Here is a 22,507-nt window from a genome sequence, read left to right as displayed (position 1 = left end):
AGGTGAACCTAAGGGGGGGGGGGGGGAAGCGGAGGGGGGAGGAGTCCAAGCGCGTTCGCTCTGAGTCTGCGCGGTCCTTCACCCTCAGCTTGGTAAAGCGCGTACTCGCGACATGCCAGGCTGGATTTAAAGGGCCAGTTTACTTGCAACCTGGCTTTTTAAAAAATCGTTCCTTTGTCGTCGCTGTCCGAGGTTGGTGCTCGGTAGCTGAACATGGAACAGGGGTGGCAGCGACGACAGCTGCTGCTGTTTTGCTTCCTCCTGCTTGTATTGAAGAGCTGTTGTGGGAAGCCAAAGGAAAAAGAAGAGGAGGAGGAGGAGGAGCACCTACCCAGCAAATGCGAAGGTACCCTGGGCATCCACCGAGGATGCGCCCTGTGCTCCCGGGCCAGCTCGGATGGGCTCTGAGACAGGGAGGGGCACGACGTTTGTAGAGGGAAAAGCGGGGGCGGGATGGAGACTGATCCTCGCTGTGTGGCCCCTGGCAAAGCGCTTCTCCTCTCTGAGCTTGTTTACCCATCCGCAAAATGGGCACGGTCCGCATGCCGCCTATGGAGCCGCGTGGCTGGTATTCCCCTTCCCGTCACTGCCGGACTCTGGGAATTAGGGGGATTGGACCTGGGGGGGAATGTAGGCTCCGTCACTTGCTGACCAGAGCCCCTTAGGGTTCCCTTGCGCCCTCCTCTCCTTACCTGTAAAATGGTGATGGTAAAGGTCGTATTACCTTGTCCGGGCTGTTGTGAGGCTAAGTAGACATAAAGGACTTGGTCAACTAAAGCTCTAAATAAATACTGACACTGCTTTGTTGTTCAGTCGTGACCCTATTTAGGGTTTTCTTGACAAAGATACTGGAGTGGTTTGCCATTTTCTTCTCCACCTCATTTTACAGATGAGAAAACTGAGGCAAACAGGGTTGAATGACTTCCCCAGGGTCGCACAGCCTGGCGCAAGTGGTCCCTGTGGTCCTTAGGTTCATGAACAGGGAAATTCGCCACTCCAGCCTCCAGCTTCCACCGAAACCCAGTTCTAGTGTCTTATTGGAGCAGTGATGGATTTTTGAAGGCTATGCAGGTGGAATTTAAAATGTAGGAAGCTCTACCAAACCAGAAAGGCTTCAAGTTGTTGTATTTGCCTTTTCTTCTCAGAGGGAGATGATGACATGACTTGCAGTTGACTTTGATTTGAGTGAGGGAGGGCTGTGCAAGGTCAGCAGCCTCACTTTGTCCTCCAGAGCCATCTGTCCATCCAGAGGACTGGAGGTGGCCCAGGATGCAATGAGAGACACTGGCCTTTTTAGGCTAAAGTCTTTTCAGATTCTCAAAAAACAAAAGAAAACCAAACTGGGAGGGGAAGACCCTTGGGATTCCTGGCCAAAAGAGAAACAGTTTCTATTTACTATTTACATTCACTTTGAGCTAGGAGGAGGGGGACTTGTTGTCCAAAGGCTTCAATCACATCCAGGAAAGAACTCTTAGCCTTTCATCAAAGGACCAGCCCAGATAAATTGGGAGAAGTTTATTACCAGGTTGGCCCAGTAATGATTTTTTACAACCCAGCAACTCATAAAGATCAACTACTGAGGTACAAAGGGGTTGTGTTCTGCTTTGATAAAGGGAGTATTTCCCACCTGGACAAAATCACAGTTTTTTCAAATGTAAAACTCTGGTGCCTCTGAGCCCATGCCTTAAAACTGATATAAACTGTAATTCAGGCCTACCAAGCTGAAAGTGGGGTTTAAAGAATCATATTAGAGCTGGAAAGGACCTTAGAAATCTTTTAATTCGCATGGCAGCAGTTGTGAACACCCTGCCCTGTCCCACCCCAGCTTGGAAGCTTCCAAATTAAAGGAGCCTTGGAAGGAGAAGGTGATTCAGCCACTCCTTGATGCCCATAAACTAGCAAGGAAGAACAAAGGTAGTTGTCATGTTGCCTAACTGGGGAATGTTTGGGAAGGATACTCCCAAACAGTTTTGGACTGTGCAGAAGTTGTGAGCACTAAGGACTTCATCCCGTACTGATTTGCCTGTGGCTACACAGCTAGCATCTTTTTCCCTGATGAACTCAGTGTTACTGATGTAATACATTGTTTCAGAAGATCTCATTTCATAAGTGTGGCCCTTCACTTTATGCAAAAGGCAACCCACTCCCCCCAACACACCCCTTTAATCAGTGGTCTTCATAAGAAGTTATGGGGGGGAGGGGGAATACTTCTCCTGATAGTCAACATTATGGCCTCTTCTCACTTAGGCTAGTTCTTGGATAACAAACTTATATCATCTGTTACCAAGGCTGTACTTTACCAGCATGGTCTTCAAGAGCCCAGAACCACCATGAAGCTTCAGAGTAGGATGCTAAAGGTATTACTGATATTAATAATAATAAGTAGCATTTATATGGTGTTACTATTTACAAAGTGCTTTACAAATATCTCATTTTATCCTTACAACAGATTTGGGAGGTGATATTTTACAAATTAGGAAACTGAGACAGACAGAGGCTAAGTGACTTGGATGAGGTCACACAGCCAGTAAGTATCTGACACTGAATTTGAACTTGAATCTGTCTTGATTCCATGTCCTATGTTCTCCTCACTATACTAGCCAGTCACTCAAATAGTATAAGTGGAGTGAAAACAGTATAGTAAAACCAATATTTCTTTTGCCTATATCACAGGATCAAACGAGATCATATTTGTGAAGCACTTAGCACAGTGTCTGGCACCTAATAGGCAGTATGTAAATGTTTATTCCCTTCCCTTTATAACATGCATTCCAGGGATAGGGAATAACTGAATCAGTAAAAGCTTGAAAGTACATGTTGTCTATCTTCCATTTTATTACCCTCTCCCCAGACCTGGAATATATTCCCTCCTCACCGTTGCCTCTTGAGGCATTCTGGCTCAGAGCCACTCTCTTTACAACATTCCCTTATCCCCCAGGTGCTAGCGCCCACCCCCATCTAGTTGTTTATTTTACTGTATGTATTTATTCTTCTGCATACCTTTGTAGGCTCCTTGGGGACAGAAACTATTTTGCTTTTTATCTTTGTATTTCCAGCACCTAGCACAGTACCTGGTAGGCTTTTAATAATGCTAAATAGTGATGGTCAGAGTCCTGTAGTTGTACCCAGGATGGATTGAAGAGAGAAGAGAGAAGAGACATTAAAGCCAATAACGAAGGTATTGCAATAGTCCAAGTGGGTGAGAATGAGACTTTGTGGCATCAGTAAGAATAAAATAGATGGACTGGATTCGAGAGATATCCCAGAGGTAGGAGTTAAAGGACCTGGTGACTGATTGGATGGGAAAAGAGGAAGTTATGAACATAGATGGCCAGGTGAATGGTGGTGCCGTGGATGGAAATGGTGATGTCAGAAGAAAGAGCAGAGTTGAGGAGAAAGATAATCAGTCTTTGTGAAGCATATCTTATGTGGAGTTATAGGTAAGGATTTACCTATAATTTGGGGATGGGCTAAGAAGAGGATAAGAAGAAAGGTCTCAGGTATCAGTATATGGTAATACTTCTAGGTACCCTAGGATAGGGTGAATGCCAATCGATGTCTAATAACTGACTCCCCTGCTCTTCCTTATCCTTCCCACCTTTTAGTTTATACAAACCATCTTCAGGGACTGATACATTTTTTGAATTGGAATGGACCTTAGTGAACTTCTTTCCAACTCTCTGTTTCACTAGGAAGCGTAGGCCCAGGCAAGTAAAATGATTGGCTCAAGGTCACATGACTAATTACTAATATTAATAATCATAACTGATATTTTGTAGAACACTTTAAATTTTGAAGTGGATACTGCAGATAGTATTAGCCCTAGTTTACAGAGGAGGAAACTGAGACTGAGTGGATGCCCAGCCACATAATTAGTATGTGAGATGGAATTTGAACCTATATTTTCCTTACTACCAGCACGTTGTCTATCACACCAGGCTGCCCAGAACTAAAACCTGAGTGTCTTGCCCCCAAGTGCACTGGGCTATGTATCTTGTTTTAACATACTTCTGGCAATTGTTTTCTCCTCGATAGTCTGTAAGATACTGAGCTTGGAGCTTCAGGAGGAGCTGAATCGGAGCAGTCGGTCTCGGGAGTTGCTAGAACTAGGGCAGGTGCTAGACACTGGCAAGAGGAAGAGACAAGTTCCCTACAGCACTTCGTGAGTCTCCCTTGACTTTCTTTCTGTCATGGTACCTCTAATGCTTCATCCCTTCCATAACCCTATAAATCATTCCCTAACTTCCTTCAGCCCCACAGTTCTCAATGAGTTATCTGTTCTTTCTCATTGTCTCCCATCTCTTTCTCCCACAGAGAGATTCGGCTGGAAGAGGCCCTTGAGAACTTATGTGAACAGATTCTGGATTACAGTGTCCATGCTGAGCGCAAGGGCTCCCTAAGATATGCCAAGGTAAAATAAATCTTCTCCCCCCTGTTTGCCTTTTAATGGAACAAACCACCATGGTGGTCCCTCTGCTCAGAGGTATTTCTTTGTTCTTACTCCTCCTAGAATCCTTTGTCAAGACCTCTGCCCCTGGGATGTCCCATGCCCTCTCCATTCTGTCTCAGCCCTTGTTCTGCTGTGGGTACTCCATTTCCACCCTCAGGTTCAATGAAAAGATCTTAGTGTAGTGGGGATGAGGAGGGAAGAGGTCAGAGAAATAGAGACAAAGGGGGCTGACCCTGCCAGAGTTCTCTTTCCTCCCTCTTACATCTCCCCTCACCCCAGGGTCAGAGTGAGACCATGGCAACCCTGAAAGGCCTGGTACAGAAGGGTGTGAAGGTGGATCTGGGAATCCCTTTGGAGCTGTGGGATGAACCCAGTGTGGAAGTTGCATTCCTCAAGAAGCAGGTAAGAAGATGTCATATGCCAGAAAGATGAGATGAGCTGGGACAGAGAGTAAGGTATGGACTCAAGGAACACAATAAGACAGTAAATGCAGATCATGGGGACAGCCAGGGACTGGGGCATAGACAGGCTGGACCCGTATCCTAGAAGAGGGTGTTGGGGGAAGGAAGAGGGTAGGCAGAGGAAATTAGAGGGAATGAATTTGAATTTCTGAGAATTCTTCACCTAGGAGAAGAAATTGTGTCTGCCATCTTCCTTCCTTCTCCTTTCCTATTCTTCCCTCCCTCTCAGTGTGAGCTGATGTTGGAGAGCTTTGAAGATGTCATTGAAGACTGGTACTTCCACCACCAGGAGTTGCCCCTGCAGAAGTTCCTCTGTGAAGGGCATGTACTTGGAAAGCAGGAAATGGGTGAGTGGCCCAGGGGCAAGCTAAGTGTTGGGGGCAGAAATACTGGTACCTACCTGTATACTCATTGTCTGTCTTTTCATCAATCCAGATTGTCTTCGGGAAACCTGGACTGAGGCATCAAGAGAAGAGAATGAGAAGGGCCTGGAAGAGAGCCTAGGGCACCACCCCCATGATGCTGCAGACCTCTGACCAGAGTCAGGCTTCATATCACCTCCTATTTTTCTAGGTCACTACTGAAGTTCGTTTTTATATATATATATCATCTAGGTAAGAAGGTGATGTCACCTTTACGACTGTACCTTTAGCCAAGCCACATTTGGAAATTTTATCCATTCAGGTGGCTGCTGACCATGGTGGTCCCTAAGGTTGGAGATGACAGAAATAAGTGGCAAGGCAAGGCCATGGTACTTTGGAGAAAGCTATGGGGGCTCCAAGATGTTTTTAGCCTTGCACTTGTGCATGCTTCTGGTGGGGAGGTTTACAAGGTCGGTACCATCTTGGCCGATAAATACGTAAAGGAGCTTATTCAGGTCAAGAGCTATTAGTGCCTTATTGGTATGCTTTCCTTCTAACCAGGTGAGGAGGTGGGGAGGAGTGGCCCATGGAAGGGGAAAGTGACCAAAATACCCAACAGGGCTTCTTAAACTTTTTCACTCACAACCTTTTCAGTTCTTCTTAAACTGTGGGTTTATGAGGGTGGCCCATATGGGATCTCAACCCACAGTTTAAGAAGGGCTGACCAGAAGACCCAGGAAAGCCTCTTTGCATGTACAGTTGCAGATACTGTGCTGAAGCCAGTGAGCATACAAGAGCTTCATCCTAGTTCAGGAGTTCTGAGTCCTTAACTTGGGGTCTATGAATTTTTCTTAATATTTTGATAATTGTAAAATTTTGACAATTGTATTTCAATATAATTGGTTACCTTTGTAATCTTATGTATTTTTTAATGAATTTTAAAAACATTCTGAGATGGGATCCATGAGTTTTACAGTCCACCAAAGGGGTCATTGACACAAAAATAGTTAACAACCTTTGTCCTAGCAAGTGGAAGGGAAAAGCGGGTGGAAGGCTGAGGAGGAGAAGTAGGAGTGTTAAAGATCCTATCTTGTTGCAGAGAGGATAAATTAAATGAGAATAGGAGAGGGCCCCCCCAAAGGTCTGGTTTAGGGTTGATCAGGGTGAGTGGCAGAGTAACTGATAACCTACATGCCTTCTTCTCTCTTCTCCCTTAGCCTTGAGTGCTTCTGGCTATGAACTTGCATGAATGGACAGACTTTGGATGGGGACTTCCCCCTGGGGATTTCCAGGGACCCCTGCTTCTAGGCTACTCAGAGCCCCAATAGGCTGGGGGTGCCCAGAGAGCTGATTGCACTGTCACCTTTATCCTGTTCAAGGTCTGGGGCCTGGTCCTTGAGAATCTGGACTCAGCCCATAAGTAGGGAGACCTTAGTACCCAGGAGGAAGAGGCCTCAGGCCCTATCCTGGTAAACACTGGGGACTCATGGGCTCAGGAAGTCCTTTGGAGGCCTTAATGGTGACTGTGGGAACCCACAGGGACTCAAACAACATAGGAAACCTGGGCCTATATATTCCATGAATTAGCCATCCTAGTTTCTGTAGCTATTTTCCCTGCAGAGGCAGTGGAATGGCTTAGTGGATAGACTGCTGGGTCTAGAGTCAGGAAGACCTGAATCCAGTTCAGACATTTACTATCTGTGTGACCCTGGGCAAGTCACTTAAATTCTCTCTACCTCAATATTTGTCAGCTATAGAATGTGGATCATAATAGCATCTATCTCCCAGGTTTGTGGTGAAGATCAGAGGAGATGATATTTGTAAAGCACTTAGCATAGCACCTAGAAACATAGTAGGCATTTAATAAATCCTTCTCTTTTCCTCCTGCCCTACCCAGAGGCCTCTACCTACTATCACTGGCTGAGTGAAGCACAGCCCTAGCATTTGGGCTAGAGGTATGGGTGACTCCTTACCATGAAGGTGGCAGGGGTGTGATCATGGTGGTGGTAGGAACAACCTTTTGCACTGTGGTGAGGGTCAGTGATATATCTGAGAGGGAGGGGGATGGAGAGCAGTAGTAGAAAGTCAGCAATAACCTTGTGCCCCAAAGGCAAAGCTGTGAGAGGATATCATATGCTGCTGATGGGGCAGTACCTGGACATAAAGGATGATCTTTGAAAGTTTTAAGGGTGGCTAGGAGGCCAGAAATGGATGCTATTGTAAGGAGTAGTGGACCAGGATAGGAATCAGAATCCAAGAGACAGACCTTCTACAGAAAAGCAAAAGAAAGGCCTCCCAGCCCCAGGGACTACCATCTGTTCAATGGGCAGGTGCCCTGAGCACCCAGAACCCTGAAGGAAGTGGGAAGATTTCTGCCACCCCCATTGTCACTTGACCAGAATCCTAGAGCTGAGGGGAAACTTATATATTGATTTTGTTAACTCTTTTTCTCTAGTTCCCTTTGGCTAGTCTGAGCAATTAATGTAGTGGTGAGAACAAAGGTTCTTAAAAATGTGTTTCACTTCCCTAAGACTCATATTACTCTCCTCATATAAAATGGGGACAGTAATTCCTGGTTTCCTTGCAGAGAGGATCAAGTGAGAGGAAAGATCTATAAGTACCAGAAACCACAGTGTCTTACACAAATGTCAGATATTATGTTCCAAAATATTCTCTCATTCCTAGTAGAAACTACCAAGTCTTTTGTGATCTGGACTATGGCTTCTTGGTACTTGAACTGCTTTCTGGATGCTTACATTCCTTGGACTTTTCCTTTTGGAGTTTCAGAAAGAGATCAGTGCCTTCTTTTCTATCTTCACTTCTCCATCCAGTTTTAAGAGAGCTGGACAGTTTTAATTAAGAGTCTATTATCTGCCAAGCACCAAACAGTATCAGAGTAGATATCCTTGCTTTATTTCTATTTTTAGCATGACACCCTCTGTTTCTGCATTTCATATAATACTATCTCTTCATTTCAAATAAATACATTTTTTCTGTCATTTTAGGAAAATCCTGGTATTGATACATTTTAATATCTTCAACTTGTGTAGACATAATGCTTGTCATGTCTCCTGAATATATTTGTTAATTATTATTAATGATTGATTATTGATTGATTTAGTTATTAATATACTTTGCAATTCTCGTTGCTTTCCAAATCTTGAGCCATCCTGTCATTCCTTGTATAAATTCTTACGCTTATGACATAACATATTCTGATACGTTGTTGTATTTGTTTTGTAGAATTCTATTTAACGTTTTTGCATTAATACTTTTAATATTGTCTTTATCCTTTCTACCTCCAATCAGTCAAGATCTTCTTTGCTTCATAAAGAGTTAGAGCACTATGTTTCTCTAGTCTTGAAAACAACATATATATGTGTGTATGTAGCAACGTGTGTGTGTGCATACATACATAAATGTTGTTCAGTTGTGAGTGACTCTTTGTGACCCCATGGATCAAACTGTGCATGGGGTTTTCTTAGCAAAAATACTGTAGTGGTTTGTGATTTCCTTCTTCAGTGGATTAAGACAAACCAAGGTTAAGTGACTTGCTCAAGGTCACGTAGCTAGTAAGTATGTGAGGCACATGTAAACTTGTATCTTCCTAACTTGAGGCCCAGAGCTCTGTCTAGCTTCCCCTGCTCACACACACACACACACACACACACAGGCACACACATACACACACACACACGCGCAAACACACACACATACACAGGCACACACACATACACACAGGCACACACAAACACACAGGCACACACACACAGGCACACACACACAGACACACACACGCACACACACACACGCACACACAGGCACACACACACAGGCACACACACAGGCACACACAAACACACACACATGCACACACACAGACACACACAGACACACACAGAGGCACACACACACACAGGCACACACACACACACAGGCACACACACACACATACACACACACGCACACACAGGCACACACACACACATACACGCACACACAGGCACACACAGGTGCACACACACACATACACACACACAGGCACACACACACACATACAGGCACACACATACACACACACACAGGCACACACACACACATACACACACACACACGCACACACACACACAGGCACACACACAGACACACACACACGCGCGCACACACACGCACACACAGGCACACACAGGTGCACACACACACACATACACACACATAGGCACACACACACAGGCACACACACACATACACACACACAGGCACACACATACACACACACACAGGCACACACACAGGCACACACACACATAGGCACACACACACAGGCACACACATACACACACACACAGGCACACACACAGGCACACACACACACAGGCACACACACACAGGCACACACACATACACACACACACAGGCACACACATACACACACACACAGGCACACACACACACAGGCACACACACACATAGGCACACGCACACACAGGCACACACACACACACACAGGCACACGCACACACAGGCACACACACACACACACACACAGGCACACGCCCCACTTAGTTTCATATGTTAAGTACAATTAGTTATTAATATATGATATATATGTACTTTAAATTTTTGACAACAAATTCACTTGTAAACTGAGTCTTTCACTTGGTTTATTTTTTTTTATAAATGTGCTTATTTTGTATTTTTTTGCATTCATTGATTCTCAACAAAGTTCTAATCCAATGCCTTCTCATAGTCTAGAGGAGTCTCAAAGGCCATGTCAACAGAATTAGGCCACGTTAGCTCTAGCATGTTTTACTACACTGAAAAGGCCTTGAGTATGGTAGTGGTGATAGACTGAGTTTGCTGTCTGAGAACCTATCTAGTTAAGTATAAAAAGACTCGTTACTAGTAGATTAACCTCTAGCTATTGAATTATTTTGCCATTGAAGCCCCTGAAACAAAGAAAAATGCAAAATGACCCTCAGTCATGTGACTTCCTTCTGAGTCCACTGTGATGGTGGTGGAAAAAGGAGCCAAGGGCATTCAAAACCAGTTTTTCGTCTATAGACATTAGCTTCATTATAGGTACTTTAAATGTGAAACCTTTTATGTCACATCTGTTGACATACTACTGAAAGAAATTAATCACATTGGTGTTGGTATGCTTGTGATAAATGAAACCAGGGATTGTGTGACTGGCAAGAAGGCAGAGTAGTAATTTTCTCCAAAGTTCTCCAACTCCAAAATCTCAAATTATGCACTGGATATAGAATCAGCAGCTGAATCCACAAAGGGCAAAGATCTAATGGAATTACATCAGACAACTTAAGTAGTCAGAGATCCCACTAAAGATCCTCATCCCCCAAACAATACCACAATGCTGAACACAATTAGCACAATCTCATAGGTTTGTGATCATGTTGGTTATATGAATTGCTGCCTGGTCCTTCCACAGAAGTTATTCAAACCTTACCTCATAGAAAGCAAAAAGCATTTATTTTGCTCAACCACTCAAAGAAAAGGGACTGAAGGTACAGAGTCTTGGACCAGAGGGGAAAGAGTTTTTGACTGATCTTCACCACAAACCTGGGAGATAGATGCTATTATGATCCACATTTTATAGCTGACAAATATTGAGGTAGAGAGAATTTAAGTGACTTGCCCAGGGTCACACAAAAGGGTACAGGTGGTACAGAGTCTTGGACCAGAGGGGAAAGAGTTTTTGTCCAAAAGAAAACAAAAGACAAAGCCAGCCTTTTCCCAGAGATTTTTCTGGTCAAGGACTGAGACCAGAGGTTTAGAACAACTAACTGAAGGACCAGCCTTCAGGATCTATGCAGCACTGGAAGGAAAAAGGAACAGAGGGTAGAGGAAAATCAGACAATAAATGGGAAATACAAGAGAAAGGATGAAAGAACATAAATCCAAAGAAAAAGTCCTAAATGAAAACCTAGCTCACAAGAAGATAAAATAATGGAGCTGTCCATAAAGACAGAAGGAAAAATGAGGGGGGAAATAATTCAAAAGAGGCCAAAATATTACGCACAAAGATACCATGAAAGGGACCAAAAATCCCACACACTCCCCACCACCCCCAGAAAAAGGATTGTAGAGATTCCCATGGAGCAATAGCCGGAAACTAAAGTGACAAAAACAGAAGAAAACATTTAGAATGAATTTAGGTCGGAAAATCTCAGTGTGGAATTGAAGAACAAACCAACCACAGAGTAATGAAATTAGAAGACAGTGAACATTCTCTCCAAAGGAGAAAATGTTCTGAAAGAGAATGTGATGGGTTTGGACTTTGAAAGTGGAAGATACACGGCAGTGTAATCATAACTAATATTTATATAGCACTTATTATGTGACAGGCACTGTGCTAAGTGCTTTACAATTATCTCATTTGATCCGAACAACCCTAGAAGATAGGTGCCATTATCATCCCCACTTAATAGCTGAGGAAACCGAGGCAAACGTGACACAGCTAGTAAGTCACTGAGTTCACAGCATTCTATCACCTAGCTGTAACAAAATTAGAAGTAAAAATATTTTGAAAGAAATAAGCATTTATATAGTGACTATTAGGTGCTACATAATCCATTCTTTGTACATTTGTTTGATCTTCATGATGACCCTGAGGTAAATGCTATTATCACCCCATTTTACAGTTGAGAAAGTTGAGACAGACTTGCTCAGGGTCACACAGTAAATGTCCGAGTTGAACTTGAATGTCTTAAGTATCAGATTTGAATCTGGGTTTTCCTGATTCCAGGCCCATTGCTCACTCTGCTGCACCACAAGCTGCCTCAAAAAAAAAAAAAAATCAATTCTGTTCTAATTCAAAAAAACACATTCTTCATCAGGCAGACCTCAAAGACAGAATCCACAGAGACAACCAGAAGAATGTGTCAAATCAAAAAAAAAAAATCGGAATCCCACATTATAAGGAAAAGTATCCACAAATTCTGAATAAAAATAAACTGAACACAGATTAATTCAATTCAAAGATTGAAATAGGAAAAGCAAGCACCACTCTTGAAATTCTTTTTTAAAACAATTGTTTTTGGTTTTCAACATTCACTTCCATAAGCTTTTGAGCTTTCAGTTTTCTCCCCTTCCTTCTTCTCCTTCCTCCCCAAGAAGGCATGCAATCTGATATGGGCTCTATCTATACATTCATATTAAACCACCTTTGAGGAGGAGCCAAGATGGCAGAGTAGAAAGATACACATATGCTAGCTCTGAACCCACAGCCCATAAAATATCTGTAAAGAACTCCCAACAAATTCTGGAGCAGAAGAAGCCACAGAACAACAGAGTGGAGGAGATTTCTGTTCCAGAGAGCCCTGAAAAACAGACACCAAAGGTCTGTCGAGCACTGGACCCAGAGCAGAGCCCAGCCCTGTCTTGGCCATGTGGCACCGAGGGGAGCAGATCCGAGCAGGCTTCAGGGACAGAATCTCCAGTGGCTGCGCAGGTCCCTCCACCCACGGGCCCCAAAGGTTGGTGATAGGGTCTTCTCAGCTTGCCGAGAGGGGAGTGGGGTGCCCCCATAACTCAGTCCCCCTCAGGAGGCAGCAGCAGAGGCGGCAGCAGACGGGCTCCCAAAGCAGGCAGGAGCCAGGATCCACTGTTGAAAGTCTCCACATAAACCCCCTGAGGGAACTGAGCGCTTTGTGGCGGCCCTACCCCCACCCAAGCACCTGAACTTAATCTCACACTGAATAGCAGCCCTGCCCCCGCCAAAAGCCCTGAGGCTTGGAAGCAGCATTTGAATCTCAGACCCTAAGCGCTGGCTGGGAGGATCTGGAGGCAAAGTGGGTGTGAAGAGAATACTCAGAAGTCAAGTCACGGGCTGGGAATATGCCCAGAAAAGGGGAAAAAATAAGATTATAGAAGGTTACTTTCTTGGTGAACAGGTATTTCCTCCCTTCCTTTCTGATGAGGAAGAACAATGCTTACCATCAGGGAAAGACACAGCAGTCAAGGCTTCTGTATCCCAGCCCACCCAATGGGCTCAGGCCATGGAAGAGCTCAAAAAGGATTTTGAAAATCAAGTTAGAGAGGTGGAGGAAAAACTGGGAAGAGAAACGAGAGAGATGAAAGAAAAGCATGAAAAGCAGGTCCACACCCTGCTAAAGGAGACCCAAAAAAATGCTAAAGAAAATAACACCTTGAAAAATAGGCTAATTCAACTGGCAAAAGAGGTTCAAAAAGCCAATGAGGAGAAGAATGCTTTCAAAAGCAGAATTAGCCAAATGGAAAAGGAGATTCAAAAGCTCACGGAAGAAAATAGTTCTTTCAAAATTAGAATGGAACAGATGGAGGCCAATGACTTTATGAGAAACCAAGAAATCACAAAAAAACCCAAAAGAATGAAAAAATGGAAGAGAATGTGAAATATTTCATTGGAAAAACAACTGACCTGGAAAATAGATCCAGGACAGACAATTGAAAAATTATGGGACTACCTGAAAGCCATGATCAAAAAATGAGCCTAGACATCATCTTTCATGAAATTATCAAGGAAAACTGCCCTGATATTCTAGAACCAGGGGGCAAAATAAATATTGAAAGAATCCACCAATCACCTTCTGAAAGAGATCCAAAAAGAGAAACTCCTAGAAACATTATGGCCAAATTCCAGAGTTTCCAGGTCAAGGAGAAAATATTGCAAGCAGCTAGAAAGAAACAATTCAAGTATTGTGGAAACACAATCAGGATAACACAAGATCTAGCAGCTTCTACATGAAGGGATCAAAGGGCATGGAATATGATATTCCAGAAGTCAAAGGAACTAGGACTAAAACCAAGAATCACTTACCTAGCAAAACTAAGTATAATACTTCAGGGGAAAAAATGGCCTTTCAGTGAAACAGAGGACTTTCAAGCATTCTTGATGAAAAGACCAGAGCTGAAAAGAAAATTTGACTTTCAAACACAAGAATAAAGAGAAGCATGAAAAGGTAAACAGCAAAGAGAAGTCATAAGGGACTTACTAAAGTTGAAGTGTTTACATTCCTACATGGAAAGACAATATTTGTAACTCTTGAAACTTTTCAGTATCTGTGTAGTTGGTGGGATTACACACATACACACAGAGACAAAGAGCACAGAGTGAATTGAATAGGATGGGATTATATCTTAAAAAAAATGAAATTAAGCGGTGAGAGAGAAATATATTGGGAGGAGAAAGGGAGAAATGGAATGGGGCAAATTATCTCTCATAAAAGAGACAAGCAAAAGACTTTTTAAGTGGAGGGAAAAAGAGGGGAGGTGAGAGAAAAACATGAAGTTTACTCTCATCACATTCCACTAAAGGAAGGAATAAAATGCACACTCATTCTGGTATGAAAACCTATCTTACAACACAGGAAAATTGGGGGAGAAGGGAATAAGCAGGGTGGGGGGGATGATAGAAGGGAAGGCAATGGGAGGAGGGAGCAATTTGAAGTCAACACTTGGGAAGGGACAGGATCAAAAGAGAGAATAGAAGCAATGGGGGGTAGGATAGGATGGAGGGAAATATAATTAGTCTTACACAACATGACTATTATGGAAGTCATTTGCAAAACTACACAGATATGGCCTATATTGAATTGCTTGCCTTCCCAAAGGGAAGGGGTGGGGAGGGAGGGATGAAGAGAAGTTGGAACTCAAAGTTTTAGGAACAACTGTTGAGTACTGTTCTTGCTACTAGGAAATAAGAAATACAGGCAATGGGGTATAGAAAGTTATCTGGCCCTACAGGACAAAAGAGAAGATAGGGACAAGGGAAGGGAGGGATGATAGAAGGGAGGGCAGATTGGTGATAGGGGCAATTAGAATGCTCGGTGTTTTGGGGTGGGGGAGAGGACAAATGGGGAGAAAATTTGGAACCCAACATTTTGTGAAAATGAATGTTAAAATTTAAATAAATAAAGTAAAAAAAAACAAACCACCTTTGAAACTCTTAAGACAATTTCAGTAACAAAGTTTTCAGGCTACCAGGGGAGAGGCCTTCAAATGTGAAAGAATACTAAATAGTCTTTAGAGAGAAAAGCGTGGAATAGTAGATTCTAAAAATCAGGCATTGAAAGTAGAATCTCAAATAACATTCTAATCAAATTTTAAAATGAATGTTCAAAAAGATAAATGAGGTATTTCTGCCAAAAAAAATGGAAGCAGAATATTTGACTAGTAAGCACTGTAAACATTCCAAAGAAAGTCCTTATCATTAAGAAAAAATCAGTTCTCTTATGTTTATAAGCTATTGCATATATAAAACAAGAAATTGATCTGAGAGGTAAAAAAACAAAGAAGGATCCTCAAGAGATAACAATAACCTAAGGGGCTAAAGAGTAATGGATCCTTTAAAGGTTCAGGTGAAGGAACTGAGGAAGAGACTAAATCCCTAGAATGACCAATTGATAATCTTTTTATTGGAGGGATAATTCAGTGGGAAGTTGTATGAATAGAAGGGAGGAAATAAAAGTAGAAAGGAACTGGAGCTGAACTTTCTACTGAGTTCATATGCGAACCTTAAAACCTCCCCAGCACATTGACCAGGGGACAGAATCAAGATCCTAAAGGAACTGGGATAATGCCATCAGACCCCTGTGGTCCCCTGGCCGGGACCTTTGTGCTGAGGAAGAGCTAAGGTAGCAATCTACACCGATGACTACCTTCCCTAATTCCCTTTGGCTAGTCTCTGAGGCAGTGGTTTAGTGTGTCACTTTCACATCTCTCAATCTCCTTTTCCTCACCAATAACACATGCCTTGCCCCCACCCCACCATGAGATTCAAGTAAGGTAAAAGTGTTAGAAGAGTTTGGTGCCCTGTGCATAAGTAAGATAGTAACAATATATTAAAGCACATAAGTATGCAATGCTACCTTTCCCTCTTCCCCAAATCTTCTTCATTCCATTCTCAGCCCCAGTTCATCACTGAAGAATTTATGTTGTGTCTAGGTGTTAGTATTTAAGTCTGATGAGATCCTGGAGTTTGGTACTCTTGGGGATTCCCAAAGTTTTCCCAAAGGATTCCTAAAAAAAAACAACTAGGAGGCTCCAAGGTTAATTCCATTTGCCTTTGGACCCAAGACATTGGCAGATGTACTCCTTGGGGGCAGACAAAGGAAAGAAAGTGGTTATTCATTTCATTGTTCAAAATGAGATCCTCTAGGTTGTCAGGTAGACTGGTGATCATGTCCCAAACACCCACAAAGGCCATGGGGAGGCCAGAGAAGGCAATTAAGCTGAAAGATGAGTCAGTTGTTCCCACACACTAGATCAGTAGCCAGAAATGGCCAACTTGATAATTACAAGTGTTCCAGAGACATAGGCTAACAGTGCAAAGACCCCTCCTAAGCAGTAGCAAAGATGTATGGAGGGAAGATGATGAAATGGGCATCCAGGCCAAGCTCCACTATAATGCCTGTGCCCCCTGCCAATCCTATTATCGCCCTGACTATAGAGGGCAAGGAAGCTGTAGGACTGCGGGTTTTATGTGTAGGCCACCCTGGCGGGGAGCGGACAGGTCTATACTTTGTGAAACTTCAGCCATCAGTGGGCCTATTGGGTAGGGTACATGAAGGTCAATGGGATTTAAGGCTGTGGAGGAAGAGAAAGAGGGAAGGAGTCAGACTAAGATAGCCCGAGTTTGCCTTTATTTATCTTGCTAAATCTCTGTATTGTAGTTGCAGACTTCCAGCATTCCAGTGTAGAATGCTGCTTGCTTTCTACTCATCTGAATCCTTCAGATTCAGATCATAAAAATATTTCATGTTTTTGTGGCACTTTTCACAAAGTGATTACATTCACAGCTCTATGAGGTAGATCATGGAATATTTATCCCTATTTGAAGATAAGGAAGTAGTTTTAGAGAGGTCATGACTTGGTTAAGATCAAATAGCAGTTGAGTGGAGAGGTCTCCAACCTAGGGCTTCTGACTTCAAGGACAGTGTTCTTTAAACACACTATACTTCATCTCAGGTCCTCGCTCAACAAAAATTTCCTTGCCTATTAGGATAGCTGACTTTGCATAAAATGGACAGTTTGTATAGTAGACATCCTGTTACACACAGGAGCTGGAAATCAGGTCACTCTATCCAATTCCTTCATTTTACAGATGAGAAAACCGAGGTCCAGGAAAGTTGTGACTTGCTTAAGTTTGCATAAAAAGCATGAGAAGTGGGTCTTGAACCCATTTCCTCTGCCTCTGAGCCAGTACTTTTTCCACTGTATTGTTTTTTAAAAATTTATTTTATTTTCAATTTATGGAATCAAACAAGCATTTCCATAACCTAGTATAATTTTTTTAAAAAGATGATTGCTCACGAAACTACAGATCTATGCACAACTTGCTTTTCCTTTTAAATATACAACAGTTATCATGTAAATTTCTTCTTCCCCTTTTTTCTTCCTTCTCTCCCACACCCTAGAGGTGGTTACCATTAGACACAAATAGGCATACATACATACATATATACATATATATATAAATATATGCATATTTATATATACATGTAAAATTATTTTATACATCTGTTTATGAGTTCTTTTTCTGGATGCAGATAGCATCTTCATATGTTCTTTATAGTTAATTTGAGTATTTATAATAGTCAAAATGCCTTAATCGCTCAGTCATTCTTAGAGCAATATTGCTTTTTCAATAGGCAATGCTTTCTCAGTTCTGCTCGTTTTAGTCTTTGTTATTTCATGCAAGTGTTTCCTTGCTTTTCTAAAATCATTGAGCTCATCATTTCTTATAGTACAGCAGTTTTTTATAGTGCACTACTATTCTTTTAACTCTTACCAAAACAATGCCTTTTCTATTTTTTCCTATGAACATGTTCTCTCTATGAAATAACCTCCTTGAAAAGGCAGGAACCATGCCTTACACACATCAATCACCACAGTGACGTTTACAGTTATTTTCAGTTCAGAAGGCATTCAGTAAATGCTTGCAACTGACCAACCCAGGCATTCTGTCTCCCAGTGCCCACTTCCTTGGCAGAATTTTGGCTTCCTGTCCACACTTCTCCATCCTGTGATTCTCTTGCTTCCTTCTTTTCATGGTCACCTACAAGGAACAACATCCTACAGATATTCCCACCATTGTCAAAGAGTAGAGTTCCCAGTCGTAGGGATGATGTGGCCAGCAAGGCAGCCCAGGATAAGGTCAGCAGAAGGAAAGCAAGGACCAGAACAAGATAGAGAGGACCACAGGTCTTGGCAATATAAGTCAGAAAGTGCTGAGTCTGGGAGTCTGAGATTACATGGGGGTTGGGAAGACAAGGCTGCAGAGAGAGAGAAAAAGAACCAGCAAAGTCCAAGAGGAAGAGGAGGCTATATCCACCCATCAAGGTACAAGAGCTTCTTTCTTTCTTTCACCCATATGGTTGTTTCTCTTAGTGGCTACTACCTGAATAGGAGAAATGCTTCTAGGAATGTTGAGGGCCAGGATGGAGTGCAGTTGACAAGTTCAGGATAGACCTTCAGGGAAACTGTTCTTTGAGACTGTGCTCATTATCATCCAGAATGGCTCTCCATGCCCCCTGGATGTTGCTGTCTCTGTGAGACAAACAAGAGAACTACATAATACAAGGGATATGTAAAATAGATGCCCTCTAGGCTAACAGTCTTTAAAGACAATAAGACTGGCCAAATCAATACTACAGGAGACTAGCAGAATGTCACTGTGGACTTGCAGTTTCTGTCTATATGTACCCTGACCCTCGGATCAATAAACAGAGTTGCCCTGTCTACTCCTGCCTGCCCGTGTCTTTCTTCTTCACCACTGTCACCAAGTCACATGGGGATGCAGGCCACCCGTCACATAGGAATCACTTAGTCAGGTTCCTACAGAGATGCCAACAAAGTAAAAAATTGAGGGCTTGAACTTCTGGGTAAGCCCACAGCAGGTGGGGAAAAGGAGTTGAGGACTGACATGTGAAAGAAGAGAGTATGACAGGGCTGATCAGTTGAAGAGGGATGGGGACAATGGCAAAGTTATAAATTTCACTCCCAAGAGGAGACAGGTTTTGCAGAGAAAGACCCAGGAGAATGGTGTTCTTGGCAATGACATCACAGATATTAGTATTTGGAGAGGGGATCCAGGCTTGGAGTGGGGAAGAGGAGTTCCTGGATACTGCTCAAGTGTCTCATCATGTGCTTGGTCATCTTTGTGTAACAACCACTTTAATGTCCAGCTAATTTGTGGCAGGACAGGCTAGCTAGTTGAACACAGAACCAAACTTTATCTGACTCTGAGTTCATATAATTACAGGAGACATCTTTGGTAAGGGTTCCACATAACCTGTAAACATTTCTTGAAGTCAAATGTGACCCAGTGCTCTCTGGACCCACTGGAGTGGGTCCACCTCACTGGAGTGAATCAACAACACTTCTATTCTAACTTCCACAGTCCAATGATGGGGAAGGATACAAGATATGTGCATTCTCATAATCCTTCACCATTCCCAATGTTACTATCCCCAGCCTCTAGACCAGAAGATGAGCCTGGAACCAGTCCCCACCATGGGACTTGGCCTGGCCTCTGTGGTTCCTGGCCAGAACGACCTCCCAAAGTGTAGTTGGCCTGGGAAGATCCCCAGAAGTGATGGGGAGAGGCAGAAGGGCAAGTAGAAGTGAAAATGTCCCTTCTCTTAGAGTTCTTGGCCAGGACAGGAGATGAATTGGTGAGCTTCTCAGGAGGTAGGTACCAGAGGAAAAGCCAGGCTGAGTCAGGAAAAATGGACCTAGAGGTAGAAGAAGAAATTATTTCAGGATGCTGTAAGATGAAGTTGAGATGGTACATGAGCTAAAATAAGAGACGAAAGAGGAAACTATCAGATGTGGTTTCTTTATATTTCTTCTCCAACATCAATCTTTTGCTCCTTTCTCCAAACCTATCTTAACGCTAAAGGTTTACTATTCTTTATCCTTTATTTTCTGCTTATGACTGAGACAGAAGACAGACTTGCCTTCTCCCACTACTACTCTTATCAGAAGAAGAAATTCACATTTAGAAATGATAAGTTTATTTCCACATTTCACTGAAAGGCAGCAGATAACACTAATCTCTTCATTTCTTCACCCTATTTCCTATAATAATCCTTTGCTTTACAATTTGGCTCCACCAGTAGTTCATCAATGCAGGATGTGAGAGACCTCATCCCATCTTTCAAGATGAGAAAACTCCGTGTTGTTTTCCTGGCTTTACTTACTTCATTTTGCATCAATTCATGTAAGTATTTCTATGTTTATCTGTGGCCATCATATTCATTTTTTCTTATAGCAGTTATATTCATGTACCATAATTTGTTTAGCCATTCCCCATTTGATGGGCATCTACTCTGTTTACAATTCTTTGCTATCACAAGAAGTTCTGTTATTAATATTTTCATGTATATGGAGCTTTTTTGGTTAGTGACCTCTTTAGGGTATATACCTGGCTCTGGAATCTCTGGCCATGGATATTTCAATCGGTTTATTTACATAATTCCAAATTGCTTTCCAAAACAGTTGTTCTGATTTACAACTGCACCAACAATGCAGTATCGTTCCCACAAAAGATTTTTACTGACACTCAAACTAGTCCATAAAATAATAAAAATGTTCAAAGCAAAAATATACTTTAAAATGCTTCTGGTCTAACTTTGAAAAGGCTACCTGTCCCCCATGTCTAAAATACTGCTTCTCTCAGAATCCCTAGCTTAGAAAACCCTTGCATAGACTTTGTGATCCTTCTAATGGTTAGTACTTTTGTCCTCCTCATGTTATCTTTTCCTTACCTGTCTATAGACGCATTGTAGCCACATCTTCTCCCCCTCCCAGTGAAATCTAAGCTCCTCAAAAGACTATTTTTCATTTTGTCTACCCCCTGACTTCCCTGACTTCCTTCAAGTGCCAGCTAAAATCCCAACTTCTGCAGGAAATTTTTCCTGTTCTCCTTAATGTTAGTGCCTTCCCTCTAAAATTGTCTCCAATTTATCCTGCATATATCTTGATTGTACATAGTTGTTAGCATGTTGTTTCCCCCCACATTGTAAGTTCTATCAGAGCATGGGCTGTTTTTGGCTTTCATTAGCACAGTACCTGGCATATAGTAGATGCTTGAAAAATGTTTGTTAATAGTGATTTGGTTAGATTTTGTGTTCCCTAGCATAGTGCCTCACAAATAGTTAGTGCCTAATAAATGCTCGTTGAATTTAACTGAATTTAATTTAATTTAACTTAACTTTACTGAATCAGTTCCTGAAGTATCCACTGGAATAAGAGAAGGAGGAGTAATGATGGTAGGGTCTTGGTCAGGGGATGGGTGTTTCATTAAGATTTGAGGAGGGAGATGTAGAGGAACTTTAGAAAACAAACAAACAAAAAATGGTTAAGCCCAAAATAAGTCCCAAATAAATGATGATAAAGGAATACTGAGATTTATTTAATAAGTTTGAGTCACTAGGACCAAATGAATTACATACATCTCATGGTAGTAAAAGAGCTTACACATATGATTTCTGAGTTGTTATCAGTGATCTTTGAAAAATGGTGAAGAGGAGACTAGAATGTAAGTTTCTTAGTGGCAAGAACTATTTTGTTGGTTTGTTTGTTTTTGTAGACCTAACTCTAGTACAATGTAGGTAAATAGTTGTTGAATGAATTAATGAACTCAAGGTGGGCAAATGTTAATCCAATTTTGAAAGAGAGTAGAAGATGGATTCTTAAACCTATTCTAGCAATCCTGCCTTCAATTCCTCACAGAACACTAGAATATATTAAGAAATTAATTATGACAACCTTTAGAGAAGAGCTGATCACTAGCATGGTTTTCTAAGAGCTGGTCATTCCAGAACAACATTTCTTTTGATGAAAAGTTACCAGATTGTTAATATAGAATGACATTAACATATTGTACTTGAGTTTCGGCTAGGCATTTGGCAAAGTCTCTCTTACTCTCAAAATAAAGAGATACAGATTAATTAGGTGGATTTTACACATAGGTGAAAAAGCAGATCCAAAGGGTAATAACTATTACAGCTAACTTGAGAATGCTAGCAAAGCATCTCAGGGCTCTTTTCTTGCCCCTGTCCTATTTAACATTTACACTAGTGACTTGGATAAAATGTAAATGGCATACATATCACATTTATAGATAACACAAATTGCCAAGCAAGAGATACCATGTTGGATGACAGAATTAGGATCCAAAAGTATCCCACAGGCCAGACAGAGAGCTATGCTTAATGAAGTACACA

At 42.2% G+C, this 22,507-nt stretch overlaps 1 protein-coding gene and 1 long non-coding RNA gene across 2 annotated transcripts; both read left to right on the top strand.

Moving 5' to 3' along the window:
• Positions 1-51: 51 nt before the first annotated feature.
• CNPY4 (canopy FGF signaling regulator 4) lies at positions 52-8,283 on the top strand. Its single transcript, XM_072641456.1, has 6 exons — positions 52-346; positions 4,036-4,162; positions 4,315-4,411; positions 4,730-4,852; positions 5,141-5,258; positions 5,347-8,283. The coding sequence occupies exons 1-6, from the start codon at positions 214-216 to the stop codon at positions 5,445-5,447; spliced, it is 699 nt and encodes a 232-aa protein (XP_072497557.1). The 5' UTR covers positions 52-213; the 3' UTR covers positions 5,448-8,283.
• Positions 2,256-3,143, top strand: LOC140525778 (uncharacterized). The gene is made up of 3 exons (XR_011974112.1): positions 2,256-2,357; positions 2,450-2,527; positions 3,057-3,143. It is a non-coding gene; the product is annotated as an uncharacterized lncRNA (long non-coding RNA).
• Positions 8,284-22,507: the final 14,224 nt, after the last annotated feature.

Source organism: Notamacropus eugenii, chromosome 2, assembly GCF_028372415.1.
Source record: "Notamacropus eugenii isolate mMacEug1 chromosome 2, mMacEug1.pri_v2, whole genome shotgun sequence".
Classification (NCBI taxonomy): domain Eukaryota; kingdom Metazoa; phylum Chordata; class Mammalia; order Diprotodontia; family Macropodidae; genus Notamacropus; species Notamacropus eugenii.
The sequence above is the reverse complement of the archived record's forward strand: the minus strand, read 5'-3'. Positions and strand labels throughout refer to the sequence as shown.

Coding starts and splice junctions, on each gene's coding strand:
- CNPY4 (XM_072641456.1), top strand. CDS start 214: ATGGAACAGGGGTGGCAGCGACGACAGCTGCTGCTGTTTTGCTTCCTC. Junction 4,412..4,729: donor GCTCCCTAAGATATGCCAAG/GTAAAATAAATC, acceptor CCCTCACCCCAG/GGTCAGAGTGAGACCATGGC. Junction 5,259..5,346: donor ACTTGGAAAGCAGGAAATGG/GTGAGTGGCCCA, acceptor TCATCAATCCAG/ATTGTCTTCGGGAAACCTGG.